At 31.7% G+C, this 18,177-nt stretch overlaps 2 protein-coding genes across 2 annotated transcripts; both read right to left on the reverse strand.

Moving 5' to 3' along the window:
* Window positions 1-2,689: 2,689 nt before the first annotated feature.
* Window positions 2,690-3,909, reverse strand: LOC125187417 (chaperone protein dnaJ 20, chloroplastic-like). The gene is made up of 2 exons (XM_048084005.1): window positions 3,413-3,909; window positions 2,690-2,965 (listed from the first exon to the last, which is right to left on the reverse strand). The coding sequence occupies exons 1-2, from the start codon at window positions 3,842-3,844 to the stop codon at window positions 2,834-2,836; spliced, it is 564 nt and encodes a 187-aa protein (XP_047939962.1). The 5' UTR covers window positions 3,845-3,909; the 3' UTR covers window positions 2,690-2,833.
* Window positions 3,910-8,880: 4,971 nt separating this feature from the next.
* LOC125190850 (chaperone protein dnaJ 20, chloroplastic-like) lies at window positions 8,881-9,963 on the reverse strand. Its single transcript, XM_048088258.1, has 2 exons — window positions 9,515-9,963; window positions 8,881-9,115 (listed from the first exon to the last, which is right to left on the reverse strand). Exons 1-2 carry the CDS (start codon window positions 9,941-9,943, stop codon window positions 9,002-9,004), a joined length of 543 nt encoding a protein of 180 aa, XP_047944215.1. The 5' UTR covers window positions 9,944-9,963; the 3' UTR covers window positions 8,881-9,001.
* Window positions 9,964-18,177: the final 8,214 nt, after the last annotated feature.

Below are 18,177 nucleotides of genomic sequence, written 5' to 3' on the forward strand. Positions count from 1 at the left end.
AAACATTATATTATGTGATTTGTTTTAAATTTATTATACTTCAATTTCTATAGATTTTTTATTATAACTAAAATTGTTACATTCATTGTTAATATTTATTCTAATTTTTTTAATTAATTTAAAATTTAAAATTAATATTTTAAAAATATATTAATCTGTACATGGCACAGATGTGATACCACGCCTAGTTTTTATTTAAAGCATGACTATTCTCAACTCAATTGGTGAACACTAGTTTTTATTTAAAGTATGACTATTCTCAACTCAATTGGTGAACACAAAAGGCCAAAATATGATGAGTGAGCCATGTTTTTTGGTACTATAAGATTGCTATCAAATTGAAAAGAGTAATGATAAACAATCAAATTTTGTACAACCAAAATAAGGTAATATTAATATTTAATGTATTAATTATATATTAAAATCATAAATATAGTAAGTGGATAAGTTAAAAAGACTTATTAGCATTTAACCTCATTTTTATTTTTATATTTGAATTTTCTTTTTATTATTTTTAAATTTTAAAATAAAGTATGCACTAAATAAAATTAATGGTTCCAAAAAATTAAAAAAAATATACATAAATTATAAATATATGACCATAATATTATACACTTTCCATGTACTATATATGCATCCATATATTTTAATAAAATGCATAAATAAACCTATTTTTATACAAATAAACTAGTTTTTGGTTGTACAAAATTTGATCATATAGATTTGTTGAATCGAAAACACCCTTGAATAATTTGAAGATACAAAAAAACACCAGTACTACTTGCCTTCGCCTATTTTTGCCTCTTTTTCATTAAAAGTGACCAGGCAATGGTACTTTTGGCATTTTTGTTGTTTTAGTGTCATTCATTGAATTATATTACTTTCTCCGTCTCGCTTTAGCAGTCCCAATTATTTTTCTATACTCGTTTTTAAAAATGATAATAAATAATAATTAAAGTGGAGAAATGGTAAAATAAGAGAAAGAATAATGAAGACTCTTCTCTATATTATTCTTTCTCTCACTTTACAATTTCTCCAACTTTAACTATTTATTAGTAGTATCATTTTTAAAAATGAGTGGACAAAGTAACCGGACCTGCTAAAGCGGGACAGAGGGAGTAATACTTTCTTCCTTAAAAACTGAAAATATTTCTATTTTAGTCATTTTTTAAAAATAAAAACTTTTTAAACTTTATATTTTAGGAAGTAAACCCTACAATCCACTAACACTATTTCGACTATTTTTTTCTTTTTCTCTCTTTTACTTCATCCATTTTTCTATCCCTCTCTTTTATTTTATCCATTATTTTCTCTTCTTTAACTACTTATATATTAAAATTTGTGATTTTAAAAGTTTATATTTTTCAAATATGGAGATAGTATCTATGGAACGTGTTTTCTGTGGAGACATCTAAAAAATAATTTTATCGTTAATTTTGATGTCATAGCTCTATACTTTTGGGAAATAAAGATACATGAGGAGTATGGTATTATGTTAATCAAAATAGACACTAAAAAAAGAGGATTGGTGCCCAAAAAAAGTGCTAGCATAGCTCAATATTGAACACTAGTAATTTTTCTTATAAGAGTATCAATTATGATTCCTTATTTATCTCCTTTGTGATTTAAACCCTAATCCATTTGGTAGAAGAAGAGTCTTATCAACTAATGTATTTTAATTGCTTAAAAGCCAATAGGTTGTCCTAATTAACATTCTCTAACATAGTTTAGATCGTAATAAATTAATAATCAAACAAGTGAAAAACTAAAGTAACTTCTTATACTAATACTAACTATATGTATATTTAAATATGCAAGCATTCATTATGTAGGACCACGTATGTCCATAGTCGTTTCAATTTTGCTTTTCTTTGTTATAAATTATCAATAGATATGTCTACATTTTCTTGTTAGGGGTTTTATGAACTTTTGACTAAAAGATAAATTCGACTTTAATTGATATTTCTTGAATAAATTTGTTATACAAAATTTTAATCTACAGTGAACACGTGAATTTGAAATCATCACGACAAAATAAAATTCACAATATGTCTTCAAATTTTATAATTAGTTAGTTTGACTCCTATTTTTTTTTTTTTTTTTTTTTTTTTTTTTTTTTTTTTTATCTTATTCTCTGATTTCCCTTTTAGAGTTTCTCGAATATGTTTCCTTAATTCAACAACCCATGTACCCACCAAAACCTAAACAAGTCTTAATTCTTTTTTTTCAACACTTTGAAATTAATTCTTGCACACGAAGTCACAAATAGTCTCTTAGCTTCTGGAAATCACAGGGGAGATAAATTCTGACACTCGAATCCTACGTACTCCCTCCGTCCTGGCTAAGATGACACATTGCTTAGCCGACACAGGATATTAGGAGTTATTGGTTAAAGTGTTTAATTGGAGAGAGAAGGTGGATGTAAGTATTAAAGTAGAGAGATAAAGAAAGATAGATATTTTAATAGGAGTGAGAAAAGTGGTTGAGAGTATTAATTAGAGAGAGAAAATTACCAAAAAATGAGATGTGTCATCTTAGTTGGGACAAACTAAAAAGGAAAATGTGTCATCTTAAGCGAGACAGAAGGAGTACTGAGGGAGTACTAAATAAATGTTTTAATTATTACTACTATCCAACTAACTACAAGAAAAATCACACTAGTTTCAAATTAAGCAGAGTCCATGTTGTATACGCTAAAATTAACTATCATATCGTATTCATTTATTTTTGCCATAATATACATATATAAACTCACTACATGATGATTTAGCATATATTTACATCTAATAATCACATCCATCTAAAAAAGGAGTAGTAAGTAAAAATGTAAAATTTATAGTATATGACTACGCATTCGTTCACCCCATGACATTCTCTCTCTTCTAGAAATATCATTACTTCTTCTCCTCAATTCATCTAATTGAGACTGCCACCTCATTTTCCACTCCTCATTTTCTTCAATTTCCTGCAAAAATCATTAAAAAAATTAAAACAAGATCCACTTTTCAATATAACCATAGACCCATTTTGACATTTTTTGTCTTCCACCATCTATCATCTCATTCTATTTTGAATAATTATATCCCCACAAAATTCAATCAATTATAAACCCAAAATTAAATCCCTCAAAACTCAGATCATTATAATTATAATCCCTCAGTGTTAGTACCTTTAATTTAATCATATTAGTATTCTTACTCGATAAAAATTGAGTCTTTATTCTACCACTACACCTTAAAATAAATTAACCAATTTAAAATACAATAAAATTGGGTAGGTATGCCTTCTATTCACACAATAGATTCAATCAATATATTAAAATCTATGTTGAATTAATCAACATCAAAGTAATTAAATATATTAACAGAAAAATTCAATCCAAATTAATTGAAAAAAAATGAAAAAAATATACCTGGGCATGGCCGCCGGCGAGATTCCGATCATAGAGAGCTCTCTTCCTCGGATTGGACAAAATCTCATAAGCCTCTTTCACCATTATAAACCTCCTCGTGTTCTCGTCCACTCTCTCCGGTGGCGAAACGTCCGGATGGTACTTTCTCGCCATTTTCTTGTACGCTTTCTTAATGTCGGAAACCGAACTCACGCTCTCTCCAATTCCCAGCACTTCGTAAAGCGACTCTGCGGTTCCTGCAGTTACAGCCTCGATCCGGGCCGGGTTTCGGGCCCTCCGCGGCCCGAACGGGCTCTTTACCGCGATTCTAGAACTTGACACGTGTGAGGCGAAGGAAATCGATTGCGGGATGCGGGCTTCGGTCGATTGATCGGGCTTTGAGATTGTGCAAACGGCTGATTTCGGGCCGGATTGTAGGATTTTGGAGTTCATTTTTTCTTCGATTTTGTGTGTGTGTGTGTGTGTGTTTGAGAATGAAGTGTGTGTTTATGCTTGTGTGGGCTTTTGGTATTTATTGAGTTGTGAATTTAATGTGGATTGAGATGTCATATGTGACGTTTGATAATTGTATTTATTTGGCGACGAGTTAGAAGTTTCTACTAATACCATTCAATGGGTGGTATCTTAATCAACGTGTGACAGTCTACTTGCTTGTTTTTATCTTTCTTTCTAGAAATTGGCTCCTCGAGAAGTTTTAATTTTCTAGTAGCAAAAGAAAGCAAAAATAATATTCCCTCCGTCCATCAAAGTAGGGTCTAACTTTGATTGATCACGGAGTGGAAAGATTTCGTGTAATGTGAGTTAAGTTTTTATAAATTAGTTTGAGTGAACTAAAGTCAGTGGAATGCGAGTTCATTATCAAAAGTAGTGAAAAAACAAATGAATTTATTGATGAACGAATGAAAATGATAATATATAAGTGCTGAATAATTCTATATATCATTAATGGGATTAATTGCAATCACGAATTGAGATGGCGTTTTGGCGTCGGGTGTTCGGTCGTATCGAACCAAGATTCTGTTGGAATCATGTTCATTCATCGCGTATCGAAAATAATACACTAGTACTAATAAAAGTTCTAATTTTATAAAACTAAACAGTATAAAATTGATTTGCGTTTAGAATAGATGATCATGAGTTTTTTTTTTCTAAACTAATTAATGAAAGTTTAATTGTAAGGTTGATTATAAGATCATGTTAGTTAGTACTAGTAATTTTTTATTGGATAATTTTAATAGATCATGGTTATTGTCTGACGTTTGTCTGGTTGTGTAAGTAATTTTTTATTTATATCCAATTGGATAATTATTTATTTAATTTGGTGACAATTTAGAAGTTTCTACTATTCTATGGGTGTGATTGTAATAAATATGACAGCCTTGTTTTCCTAATCTCTTTCTAGAAATCGGCTTCTAGACGACCTTGAATTTTCTTCAACCAAAAGTAATAAAAAATGATGTAATTAATAACTATATAAACCTAATGGGAGTACACGTGTACGATTATGCATTGCTAATTTCTCACCCATATCTATATTACGTGGATAATAAGGGCATCATTATTCTGTCTGAAAAAATTGCAACAATAAACCACAACTTAATTAATACACCATTATTACATTCATTTATTAATTAGAAGTTCGAGTCATCACGAGTTGGATGAAAAAATTATTATTAATATTCTTTGAAAAAGACATCAAGACGAAAAAAAATGGTTCGACTAGACGCCATGATGAGAACTGCATTAGATGCAACAATCCCACAATTTTCATAAGTGATGGCTACTACATAATTTTGCATTATTTTGCATTTTAGTCTACAGCGCAAAATAAACTGTATTTAACGCAACATAAATAGTCTTTTGTGTAAGGTGCGAAAATCCGTCAATGTCATTCATTAATTTTGTTATTTAATAACGTTATTTTGTTGCTTATAAGTGTCACATATTAACATATAATTGGAAAGATATTGTGATACTAATGGTGAAAAAATACTAGTACTCCCCTACTTATGTATTGTGAAAAATGACACTATGTGCTATCGTTAAATAGGGAGTATAATGCTTTGTGAATGTCTTAAATTCGGTCAAAATTTGAAACATGTGGCGCAAGGATAAAACAAAATCATAGTAGGAGTGAATTTAAAATTGGTTAAAAAGTAGTACTAAATTATGTTTATTTAGTTATTTACTAATGTTTAATAAACAAACAATGTTAAGGGAAATAACACTGTTAATGCTACGAGTAATTGTAGTGACAAGACCAGGAAAAAGAATTCAATAATTTTCAAATTTCCGTGGTAACGACTAACGACTAAGTGTAAGAAAATTTGAAAATAACACTGAAACTGCTCTACAAGGGCATTAGCAATAAAGGCTCCTCCGTGACCAAAAATTATGGGTGAAATTAAATATTTCTAATGAGAAAAATTGTGAAGTAAAGCACGTGGGTGTGTGAAATGAAGAGATTGAGGTATTTATATAGGAGAAGAAAATTAAAAAATTAATTAAAAAAAAAAAGGAAAATCGGCTCCACCATCGGCCCGAGCCTCCGCAATTGAGGCCTATCGCGGGCCGATGCGGAGCCGATAGGGGCATCGGCTTGGCCGATTTATCGGCGGAAGGGCGGAGGCGAAGGGGAAGGGAGATGGGCTCCCTCCCCACAATAGTGACCCATGGAAGGCGATGGGGGGCCGATCTATCGGCTCTGGGGATCGGCCCCCATTAGCAATGCGCTAAGGTCCATCGTCGCTTCAATTATTTGTGTAAGAAAATTCGATAAATAAAATATACTCCCTCTGTCCACTAGAAATGCAATGTTTTTCTTTTTGGATTGTCCCATTAAAAATAAAACGTTTCTTAAAATAGAAATAACTTTATCTCTACTTTTCCATCTCTTTTACTTTACTCTCTCTTCTTTAACTTACAAAATAACATCACATAAAATCATGTGCTGAAAAATAAACGTTTCATATTTATTGGGACGGAGGGAGTACTTAATAACACTTGGCTCCTCTTGATACTATATATTAATGAATACGTATAAAAAAATTACAATAACTAATCATAAAATTAAAATATGATATGGTTGCCATTTGGCAACGTATAGATTTAGAGTTAGAATTTCACCAAGAGTTTGCATTGGTAGATGAGAATTTAATTGATTCTGATGTCGACTTACTGTATAATTGACCACGTCAATTGAATTGTAACTAGCTAGTGTATATTTTTCTAGAAGAATTTAAGTTTAAAAAATAATTGATGTAATATTTCACTGTTGTTAGTCTTCCCTCTATTTAACGACGTGTACAAGTATAATTATTTATATTACTATACCAATTTAGACAATTTTAATTATAATTAATCTTGTTATGACGTGGACAGATGATAATATGCATTAGCAGCCACGCTGATAATGACGCGATATGCAAAATTACTTTATTAGCCCAAATTAGATTGCTAATTACTTTCGTATCCCAGTTTAGTTGTATTTAACAAATTTACTTTTTAACTTTATTGAATTTGTACTATTTCATCCAACACTAATTCTATTATGGGGGTACTTATTATATTCACTTAAAAATTAAATATTTTGTTAAACATACACTAATAATTTCGATGGAAATGCCTAACTCAGAAAACTCTTTTTGGTTATTATTCTTCAACTTCGGATTTGGTATTGCTGTTAATTATGGAGCCTAAAATATCTCCGATAATATTTAGGATTTGTTTCCTAGAAGTATATTTACTTGTGATAGATTTATTTCATAGAAGATATTTCCTTATGGAATATGTTTCCTAGTTTTACTAAAATTAGGGCTCTCTATTGTGCTTATAAATAGAGGTGCTCCCTCATTATAAAATCATTCTGAAATTATATAGTGAAATCTCTGGCTTGGCATCGCCCCCAGACGTAGATACACTTTGTGTCGAACTGGGTAAACAATCATTGTGTTCATTCTCCTTTTATATTCGTGATTGCCTGTGTTTATTTCCCAACCATTTTAGTTGCCGTAATTGCCATCGAGTATAAAATAACAACACACTTCATTTTTTTTATTTTTAATGTGTTATGTTTAGCTTATGTGGTTGAGTCTTGAGAGTTGTCTATTTGGCAACCTTTCATTTCATTACAAAATCAATTTATTAATTAAAGGAGTATGTATGATGTGTCTTGATTTGGTACTCTAATTTAAATATTTTTTTTATCATCATGTCATATACGATGTGATTCACAACATACTAAATTATATATGTTCGGCTTCAAAAAATCGTTAAACTGACTACTTACAAGTCAACCGGGAATTATTAATTCTTTACGAAACAATTAAAATTAGTATCCTTGTACAGTGAAATGATAATCAAATTGCATCACTTTACTATGTTTATATTATCGACAATCAGTATATATTGTCACCCACTAAATTATTAGAAATAAGCACCATACAAGTAAAAAAATTAATGAAAATTGAGGGACAATGAAAAATGATCTTTTTTCCCGAAAGCAACACCAATAGCTAATAATAAGTAGTACTAGTAGTATAATAGTAGCTAATTTGTTAAACATAAACTAATAATTTGATGGAAAAGCCTCCTAACTTTCTTTGTTAGGAGGCTTTTTGGTTATTCGTCTTCGGAGGACTTAGTCTCTCGATTGCTGTAATTACCATCGACTATTGATGCAACTTGTTGGCATGATCATACACGTAGAATTTTAACTAAAAAAAACAACACACCACATTTATTTGTTTTTTTATGCTTAGCTTCTTTGGTGCTCACTCAAAGTTGGTTCATTCCCGAAAGTTTATCTGTGTCAAACAAGTTTGAATGTTTATACGCATTAGAAAGAAATTCTGTATACGTTTATAGATAAACGTATACACATGAGCACTAGTCGAATCATATTTTAATTTGCGAGAAGAGCGTGTTTCTCTTTTCTACTCATGAACTTGTATATCATTCCGGTTTCATCATTGGTTTCCATTTCACATTTTTAGTTTCACTTTTTCTGTGTTTGGATTAATTTAATTAGTAAAGAGTTGTCTGTATCACAATTGGAGTATATACCATTTCAGTTGTTATGTTAGTATATATGTGCAAAAGAATTTCCTTTCATTACAAAATCAATTTCAGAATTAAAGAAGTGCTATGTATGAATATGATGTAAATCTTGATTTGTTACTCAAATTTAATGTAGTACTAATTTTTTTTATCACCATATATCACATACGATGTGACTAAATCATATGTCGGCTTCAAAAAATTATTAAACTGATCGACGACTTACGAGTCAACCGGGCATGATCCTATACGAAACAATTAAAATAAATATCCTTGTACTCAAATTACAATCAAATTGCATCACTTTATTTTTTAAAAATTGATCGACAATTATTATATATTATCCCGGAGACTTGTCACCCATTAAATTATTAGAAATAAGCACAGTAAAAGTAAATAATTAATGCAAATTGAAGAAAAAATTAGATGACCTTTTCTCCCCCTTCAAGCAACACAAACAGCTAATATAAATTCACAGCTTGTTAATACATACTAATTATTTAATTAATATAGCTAATTTTCATTTTACAATTAGTTGTTCCGCATTTGTTCACCCCACGACGGTCTCTCCCTACGGTTGCGTCGCTGCAGTTCGTCCAATTGTGACTCCCACCTGTTTCTCCAACACTTCTTTTCCTCCATTCCCTAAAATTAAAAAAAAAGCACACACACACACGATCAAATTCAGTCCAAATTTAGTATTTTGAAGACTATTAATAAAATAGTGTCAACATAATTATGAATTATGAAAAATCACACAAAAGATTTAAGTATTTTCGACAGTACACTACTACGAAAAAGGCAATGGTCCACAAGCGTTACTCAATCATATAATCAATCAATTTGTACACTCTTAATATAATTTTCAAACATTATCTTTGGATGGGACCATTCATTGGCTAAGAAATCATCAATCACTTTAGTATTAAATTCAGTGACAACTAGAACTTATACATTTATAATAAGTAGTATAATTTTTAATAGTATCTTTACTAATAATACGTCAATCACTTTTATCAAAATCAGTGTCAGCGCTCGTTATACCTGATATTTCTCGGGGGAATACGAGAAACCGGCACGGAAAGCCAAGTCTCTGTCGTAGAGTTCTCGGGATCGAGGATCAGAGAGTGTTTCGTAGGCGTCATGCACCATAATAAACCTCTTCTCGTACTCGGCCACTCGGTCCGGTGGGGCAACGTCGGGATGGTACTTTCTCGCCATCTGTTTGTACGCTTTTTTGATGTCGGAAAAGCTGCTCACGCCCTCTCCAATTCCCAGCAGTTCGTACAGTGTCTCCTTGGTTTGGGCGGGAGGGGAGAAGGCATGTATTTGGGCCGTGGAGCAGGCCCTCGGGCCTCTGAACGGGCTTCGGGCTTGGATTCTTGAATTGAAGGAGATGCGTTTGGGAGATTTTCTTTGATTTGAGTGGATTTGGAGTGTTGGAATGGTGCTTGAGATTAATTTCGAACTCATTTGCTTTTTCCTTTTTTATGATTGGTTTGGGATATTTTGTGTGAAATTTATAGGAAGATAGTTACATGTAGTTAAGGACTGGGCCCTCACCAATAATGAAATGATAAAAATATATCTTTAATTGAAATAATTCAATCGAATCAAATCAAAATATTAAATCTAGTTAGTAAGAATGTGTTAGTGGAACGTGGGGTTCACTAAAAAAATGATAAATTTGAAATGTGACAAATCTTTTGAGACAAATGAAAAAAGAAAGTGATAAATTTTCAGGGATGGAGGGGTATTATAAATCATCGTAAAGGCTTTAATTGAATATAATTTGGTTGACACACATTCTATCGACGAGTTTGTATTTAAGTATCTCAATATTTGTATATTTTTATTTAAATTTTGTGGATAAGTTTTTTAAACTTGTTGGTTGCTTTCATGTAGGCTAGCAGCAATTAAGGTTTTTTCATTTTGCTTTTGCTGTCGACAATTTCGTTGTCGGGTTAATATCATATCAATAGTGTTTAAGAGGGTAGACTAATGTCTTTTTCTATTCTTCTATAGTTAATAATGTCAATTAATTATGACATGACTTGCTTTGAAAGTTCCATCTATTTATTTTTGGGTAAAGGGTTGAGAAAAGTGGATCGAACTTTAAAACAAATCAACTTGATGAATTGTTAAATTGAAATTGAAAAAGTATGGAAAAGTATTTGAATATAATAATTATAATGATAAAGTTATTATCTATTACTTTGATTATTTATTAAAATATTTTTAGGATAACCTTTTTAAGACGCCTTTCAGATAATATGTTTGTGGTAAGTGTGGATTTATTAACTTTTAATTAGGATTTAGGAGTATTTGTCTCTAATTTGGTTATGACTAATGTTGGATTTCAATTGAAATGGCAATAAAACCGGTTTAAATAGGAACCCCTACGAAATTCAATAATATAGATCTGATTATATATTTTGAAGGGATATTGACTTAGTTGAATCAAAGTTGCTGACTTGATTTAATTAGTCTTTTAGTGTATTGGACCTACTCGTTTTGTTTAAACCTTCGTATAAAGTCTGCTTAGAAAAAATCAAAATAAAAAAGTCAGTTCGACCTAAAGATTAAAAAAAATCTGGATAATAATAATAAAAGACCAAATTAATATCGGTTGGAAATATTTACTTTCTGCACGACCTATAAAGGTTTTCATGGTAAATAAATAAATTCCAGGCTTCGAGAACTTTTATTTTTTTTAATCGATTATTAATGATATCCTTGAATGATAAAATTCACAAATATTAGTGGGCTTATATCTTTCTTGGGCTCTAAAAGTAGAAACTAGAAATATTAGTGCATTAATAAGCTCGTGATATTTACTCGCTCCCTCCATTCAATAGTAATAGAGTCATTTCACTTTTTAGTAGTTAACACATTTTTCCACAACTATTTTACTCTCTCTTACTTTTCCACTTTACTCTCCCTTTACTTAACTCACCTAACACAATTTTTCTTAGTCTCCGTGCCGAAAAGAAACACCTCCATTACTATGGAACGGAGGGAGTAGTTGCGTGCAGCCTTATTGCACGTGAGGAAATTTTCTAGCGGCCCCGAAATCAGTCGTACTACTTCCGTCCGCGAATAAGAGTCTTGTTTTTCTATTTTGGTCCGCCCACAAATAGGAGTTCCGGTTCATAATTACAATAAATGGTAAAATGACCTTATATTCCACTAACTCCACTAACATATCATTTAAAATTAATATATAGAAGTGGACCCTATATTCCACTAACTTTCTTCAACCAACTTTTTTTAACATTTTTTAAAATCCGTGCCGGAGAGAAATGAGACTTCCATTCGTGGACGTATCACGTAATAGTTTGGATGAATGAGACTATGTCATGCATGTAACAAGCCAATTAAATGCAATAAAATCCATGTTTCAAATTCGTATTCACATTATCAAACCAAATCCACGTTATTTATATTCTCTGTTATCAAACCAAATCTTCGTAATTCACAATCTACATAATTGTTATTCGTATATATTTACTACTTTTTATGATGCAAAACTTATTGCTACGATATAATATGTATGTGTTCATTATTATACAAAATATTGTGAAATTAATAAAATATACGTATTATTTTTTATAATCATTATCTGATTTCTCATTGTGAATCATAGAAAGGCTTATTATTTGAATTAGGCTTTTATTTTTTTGACAAAGTATTACTCCTATTTAGGATCTGTATTTTTTAGATTATCTATTGTTTACTCTTTATGTGATTATAGGTTGGAAGTTAGACCATCAGAAATCTTCACACACATCTTATTGAGACTCTCTCTTCAAAATATTGCAATTTGCAAATGTGTTTGCAAACCATGGCTCGGTCTCATTGAGAGTGAAGTTTTTCTCAAGTCTCATCTTTTGAAATCCAACCCCGCCTTACTTGTCTCGATGCCAGCTACAAATTCAAATTGGTTCAATCTTTTCAAATTGGACGAACATGTTTTTGAATATGAGAAAAAGCAAGATCCAATCACCAAGTTTGATTTCCCTCAGGCATCAACAATACAGGGTTCTATCAATGGTTTGCTTCTTCTGAAAAATCCTTTTAGTGATCATCTTTACGTATGTAATCCAATCACCCGTGAATTTGTTGAGCTCCGCGGATCTCTTACTCATCGTAGGGGAGATTGTTATGGATTTGGAGTGAGCAAAATAGCAGACAACATAAGGTTGTCTATTTTAATCCTAAATATGGATGTCATGTATACACTCTTGAAACGGGATCTTTGTGGAGACGCGTTGAAGTTGCTACCCCCTCATTTTATCGTTGTTTCGGTTCCGGGGGTGCATTTGTTAGTGGCAACCTTCATTGGTTAGTTTCAAATCGGTTGGATCATCCTTTTGTTTGTTGCTTTGATCTTGAAATAGAACGTTTTAGCACCTTTTCCGCGCCTCCTCATGAAAGAATAGGATTCCAGGGGAAGTTGTATACTTTGTGGGATTCCCTGTGTTTTTATGATGATTATCCATATATTAGAAATAATGCCATCTTGTTGTTGACGAAATATGAACAAGCTGAGAAATGTTGGAGTGAGATGCAACTCATTCTAAAAGAACCTTTTTTTGGTTTCTTTGTATATAATGATAATTTTTATAATGATGAACATGCGTGGAAACATCTTCAATATCTCAAAGTTTACGGAAATGGTTACATGCTAATGTTATGGTATGAGAAGCGCTTTTTTTACTACTCCAAAGAAACGAGTAATGTTACAGAAATTGGTTTATTTGGGAAAATGGATGATGATTGTTACTATATCAACGCCATTCTTCTCACTCCAAGTTTCCTTTCACTCAAAAGAAATTTAGGATTTGGAAAATGTAATCTCGTTTTGATTTGTACATTTCTTTTCTTTCTTATCAAAAGGGGTTGAGCCATATGGCCCCCTTTTTATAATTTTGCCGTTGAATGAGGGTGAGAGAAATTGCATTCTATGTTTTGTTTACAAGAAGTCATCAATTTCTTATTCAAAATCGTAGCGTCCATTTACATGACTATTTTTCATTAACAAAGAGAGTATAATTCTAGGCGGCCTTTTTATTTAATCGATACACTCTACAAAAAATCATCTTAAGGGCTATAGTTGAATATAATTTGATTGATACGGTGACACACATTCTATCAATAAGTTTATATAAAGTTAGCCATCTCAAATTTAGTGGATTAGTTCTTTTTAAGTTTTGATTGCTTTCTTGTAGGCACGCATCAATATAGGTGGGTTCATTGAATGCTTTTGCTGTCGGATTAATGTAATAAAAGTAATTAAGAGATAACTTGTTTTGAAAGTTCTCTTTGATTTTTCTGGGTAAGAAATAGCAAAGCTAAAAAAACGATTCATACTATGTAAAACTTCCTATCTAGAGTTAGTCTTAAAGGATTAAATTGAAGCTCGTAAACTTGGCCTATGCAGGAATTGTCCCTGAATACAATAATTGCAAATTTGCAATATCAATAAATCAAAAGTAATGTTAAATATTGCATAGTACCTAAATGTAGAAAAAACATTGAATTATATAGTACAGTACTATAGAACTAAGCTAAATTGGCAAAATGAATCACAACTTTGGAATATTTAATAGTTTTGTTAGCAAAACTGGGCCTCGATCTTATTAATAGGCTACTTCAACTAGAAATATAATAACCCTTTTTTGTGGGTTTTTCACTGATTCAAGCTATTTAGAATCCCACATAACTCTGATTTCTGTATTTTTACTTTCCGAAGTAATTCATGTTGGGCAAATACACTCTCTCCCTCCCAATTTAGTTGATGTATTTTCAAGGGTGGTTTAAGAAGATGATGATTAATGAATTAAATGAAAAAGGAATAAAACAAAAAAAAAGGAATAAACTAGATAAATCAAGATGAAATAAAATGAGAAGAATTATGATTCAACTAACTATAGTATACCATATAAAGTAATAATTTAATATCTGAAGGTCCATTACAATTAAAAAATAAATAAATTTCGGAAGCATAGTAGTATTAAAATTGGGATGTTGAAAACATGAGATTACCAGAGCAAAGTTGCCTTGGTCGGTTCAAATTAGATATTACTCGGTTTATTAACTTTTGAGTATTTATCACTACTTCAATATTATATTTATACGAACTATTTCATTATATACTTAAATAACTTATTTATAAAAATAAAAATAGAAGTCAGTACTATAAATTACTTCTATAATGATAAATTTATTAATCTTTTAGGAGTATTTGTCTCTAATTTAATTGGTTGTAACTTGTAACTAACGTTGGATTTCAATTGAAATGGCAATAAATTCGTTTTAAATAGGAATCCATACGAAATTCAATAATGTAGATCTGATTATATATTTATAAGGGATATTGACTTAGTTTAATCAAAGTGGTTGACTTGATTTACTTAGGACTCGTTTGATAAAAAAGATGGAATATGAGAAGATATGTAAAACAAGATAAGAAATACGGGCTTTATGTCAAGATATGCAAAGATATGATTTTTTTCCGTTGTTGTTTGATAGAAAAGAAATTATCTAAATTTGTATTGTATATTAAATAACATGGCTTAACTTGACAAACTGATGAGATACATAAACAAGGTTAATGTTATAATTTTGGTAAGATTAGATAGGGTCTTATCTTATATTGGACTTTGAGTTAAGCTTAACTATGATATCAAACAATTAAAAATTTCCATATATAATTCTCTATTTTAGTATTACTAACTTATCAAACATGTCCTTAGTTTTTAGGTGCCGTTCGGTTGGAGGGATAGCCCAAGACTTTTTCTGTCCATACCCACTAATCTAGCGTTCGGTTTGCTTTACCCCCACAACTCGGCCCATGACAAAAGTATCTCGGCCCGCCTCCACAGTGATGGTTCTGAGTATTATCCCATGACTAGCCATTCGGGGCTTATCCCTCCGACAAATTAGTCGCGCCTATGTCTTTTTCTTTCTCCCCCACTCACTTCCTCACATTCTTGGCGCCGCCGCTGAGTAAAAGACTTTCTGTGCGTAGAGGAGAGAGAAATTTAAACTTTTCAGTAGAATCCACATCTTTCTCTCACTATATAGTCATACATATATTTCTCTCTATTTTGGTTTGTCGTGGAGAGATGGTACAAATGGTTTTATATGCATATTTTTGGTCTAGTGGGGTTTAGTGGAATGCTCAATTATTTATTTCTTTACAATAATTTAAAATTATAATTAATATTTAATTTTATTAAATACTAGTAATAAATATATAATTAGTTAATCAATTAATTAAACTTACTATTTTTATAATTTGTAAACTAAATTAATAGGAATCTCATTAAGCAAACACATTCCAAAAAAGAGTCTTAGATATAATCTTAGCAACCAAACAACAAGATAAAATCCATACTAGTTTAGTCTTAGACAAGGCCCATATTATTATATCTCATATTGTATCTCACTACTATTTAATCTGTCAAACCGAACGTGACCTTAGTTTATTGGACCTAACTCGTTTTATGTAAACCTTCATGTAAAGTCAGCTTAGAAAAAAAAAAAGTCAGTTCGACCTAAAGATTAAAAAAAATCTCGGTGATAGTAATAATAAACCAAATTAATATCTGTCGGAAATAGGAGTATTTACTTCCTGCACGACCTATAAAGGTTTTCATGGCAAACAAATTAATTCCAGGTTTCTAGAACAGAATTTATTTTATTTTTTTTTATCGATTTTTAATGATGTTCGGGCCTTGAATGATAAAATTCACAAATATTATTAGTGGGCTTTTCATATTTCTTGGACTCTAAAGGTAGCTATAAAGTGGAGTATCTTGCATTAGGATAGTGATAAACGTATATAATTGTACATTAATAAGCTCGCGAAATGTGGTTGTAGCCTTTGCCCCCGATATCAGTCATATCCTACACCGATGGCCGCATTTTCCGCCTAAAAATGCGACCTTAATGCATTTCAGATTTTTTTACTTAATTTTAATACTTATTTTGTCTATAATAATAATACGGAGTATACTCTTTTCGCTTTCCTTAATACTCAATTTTTTTTTCTTGACTCACTTAATCTATTAACTCCTCCTACAGTCATCTATAACTCCTACAATCACGTGCAACTTAAGAATGTTAACATCTTAAATAGAACGAAGAGAGTGTATATTTTAAAAAATAAAGTAATATAGTATAGAAATATTATGTCAAAATATCATTTTTTCCAAACTATAAATATGACATACACCAACTCCATAGGAGATTCGAAAATTGTTGAAGGTGTGAATTAATACGATGATTTGCGAATCGAATAACAAGAATAAACGGCAAGATTATTGAGGAGAGTAGTTGAGCTAAGAGAGGAATTATTATTGAACTCAAACTCAAGAGAGAATTACACAACTAAATCGGAATGAGAATTAACAAGCCTAACAAACTCAACTAATTGAAAAACAAACTAACGGCTAGTTTCTAATCTGACGGCTCAGATTCAATCTAACACACTAATCATGATTCAACGGTTCCTGAAGCTCCTGAGCTTAAGTCGAGCTCTAAGCTTCATCTTGATGAAGTAAAATAGTTGGTTGATCCATTGGTGATTGAGCTATCATAAGCTAACAAACTCCACCTTTGATTGCTCAACCACCATCGCCTTTGAACCTGCACAAGTTCACCAAACTCATGCACAAATGAAACTTCTCATTCGGCAAAGGTTTGGTCAGTATATCCGCTGGGTTCTTCGAAGTATGCACCTTGAACACCTCCACCTTTCCCTTCTCAATCTCTTCTCTGATAAAATGCAAACACACATCTATGTGCTTGCTCTTTTCATGATAGACTTGATGCTTTGCAAGACTGATGCTCTTTTTGAGCAAACACACATTCCCCTCATCTTTAGACTTGATAAAGCCCTCTGGTTGAGACAAATAGATGGTCTCTTCTAGAGTTCCATGTAGAAAATCAGTTTTAACATCAAGCTGCTCTAACTCCCAATCATTCTTTGCCACTAATGCTAGCAACATTATGATAGAAGCATGTTTAACAACCGGGGAAAACACCTCTATAAAATCAATCCCCTCTTCTTGTGTGAAACCTCTAGCCACCAATCTTGCTTTGAATCTGATCAAGTCCTCTGCAGATGACTCAATCTTTTTCTTGAATATCCACTTGCAGCTGATGACCTTTCTTCCATCGGGTTTCTCCACAAGAATCCAAGTACCATTTTTAATAAGAGACTCTATTTCTTCTATCATAGCCTGCATCCAACTCTCTCATTCTTTGCTATTCATAGCCTCTCTGTAGCTGGCTGGCTCAGAATACTCCACCTCCTCAGCCACACAGAGAGCATAGAACAACATCTCAGAATCAGCAAACTTTGCAGGCACCTTTTTAATTCGTTTTGCTCTATCTTTTGCTAGCATCCAATCTTGCAGATCATTTGGGCCTTCTTGAGGTGGCCTATTTGTACCAACACCTTCTGCATCAACATCTGAACCATCAGACTCCACCTCAGATTCACTAGCCTCAGGTTCTTGATTGCTTGACCTCAGATCAATTGATACTCTTGAACTCTGCATAAGAGGCATCTCATCCTCAGAGAATACAACATCTCGGCTGATAAAGATCTTTCCATCTCCTTGCTCTATTGACCAGAGTCTATACCCTTTCACCCCGGTTTGGTACCCCAACATGATACACCTCACTGCCCTTGC

Source organism: Salvia hispanica, chromosome 5 (assembly GCF_023119035.1).
Source record: "Salvia hispanica cultivar TCC Black 2014 chromosome 5, UniMelb_Shisp_WGS_1.0, whole genome shotgun sequence".
NCBI classification, from domain to species: Eukaryota; Viridiplantae; Streptophyta; class Magnoliopsida; order Lamiales; family Lamiaceae; genus Salvia; species Salvia hispanica.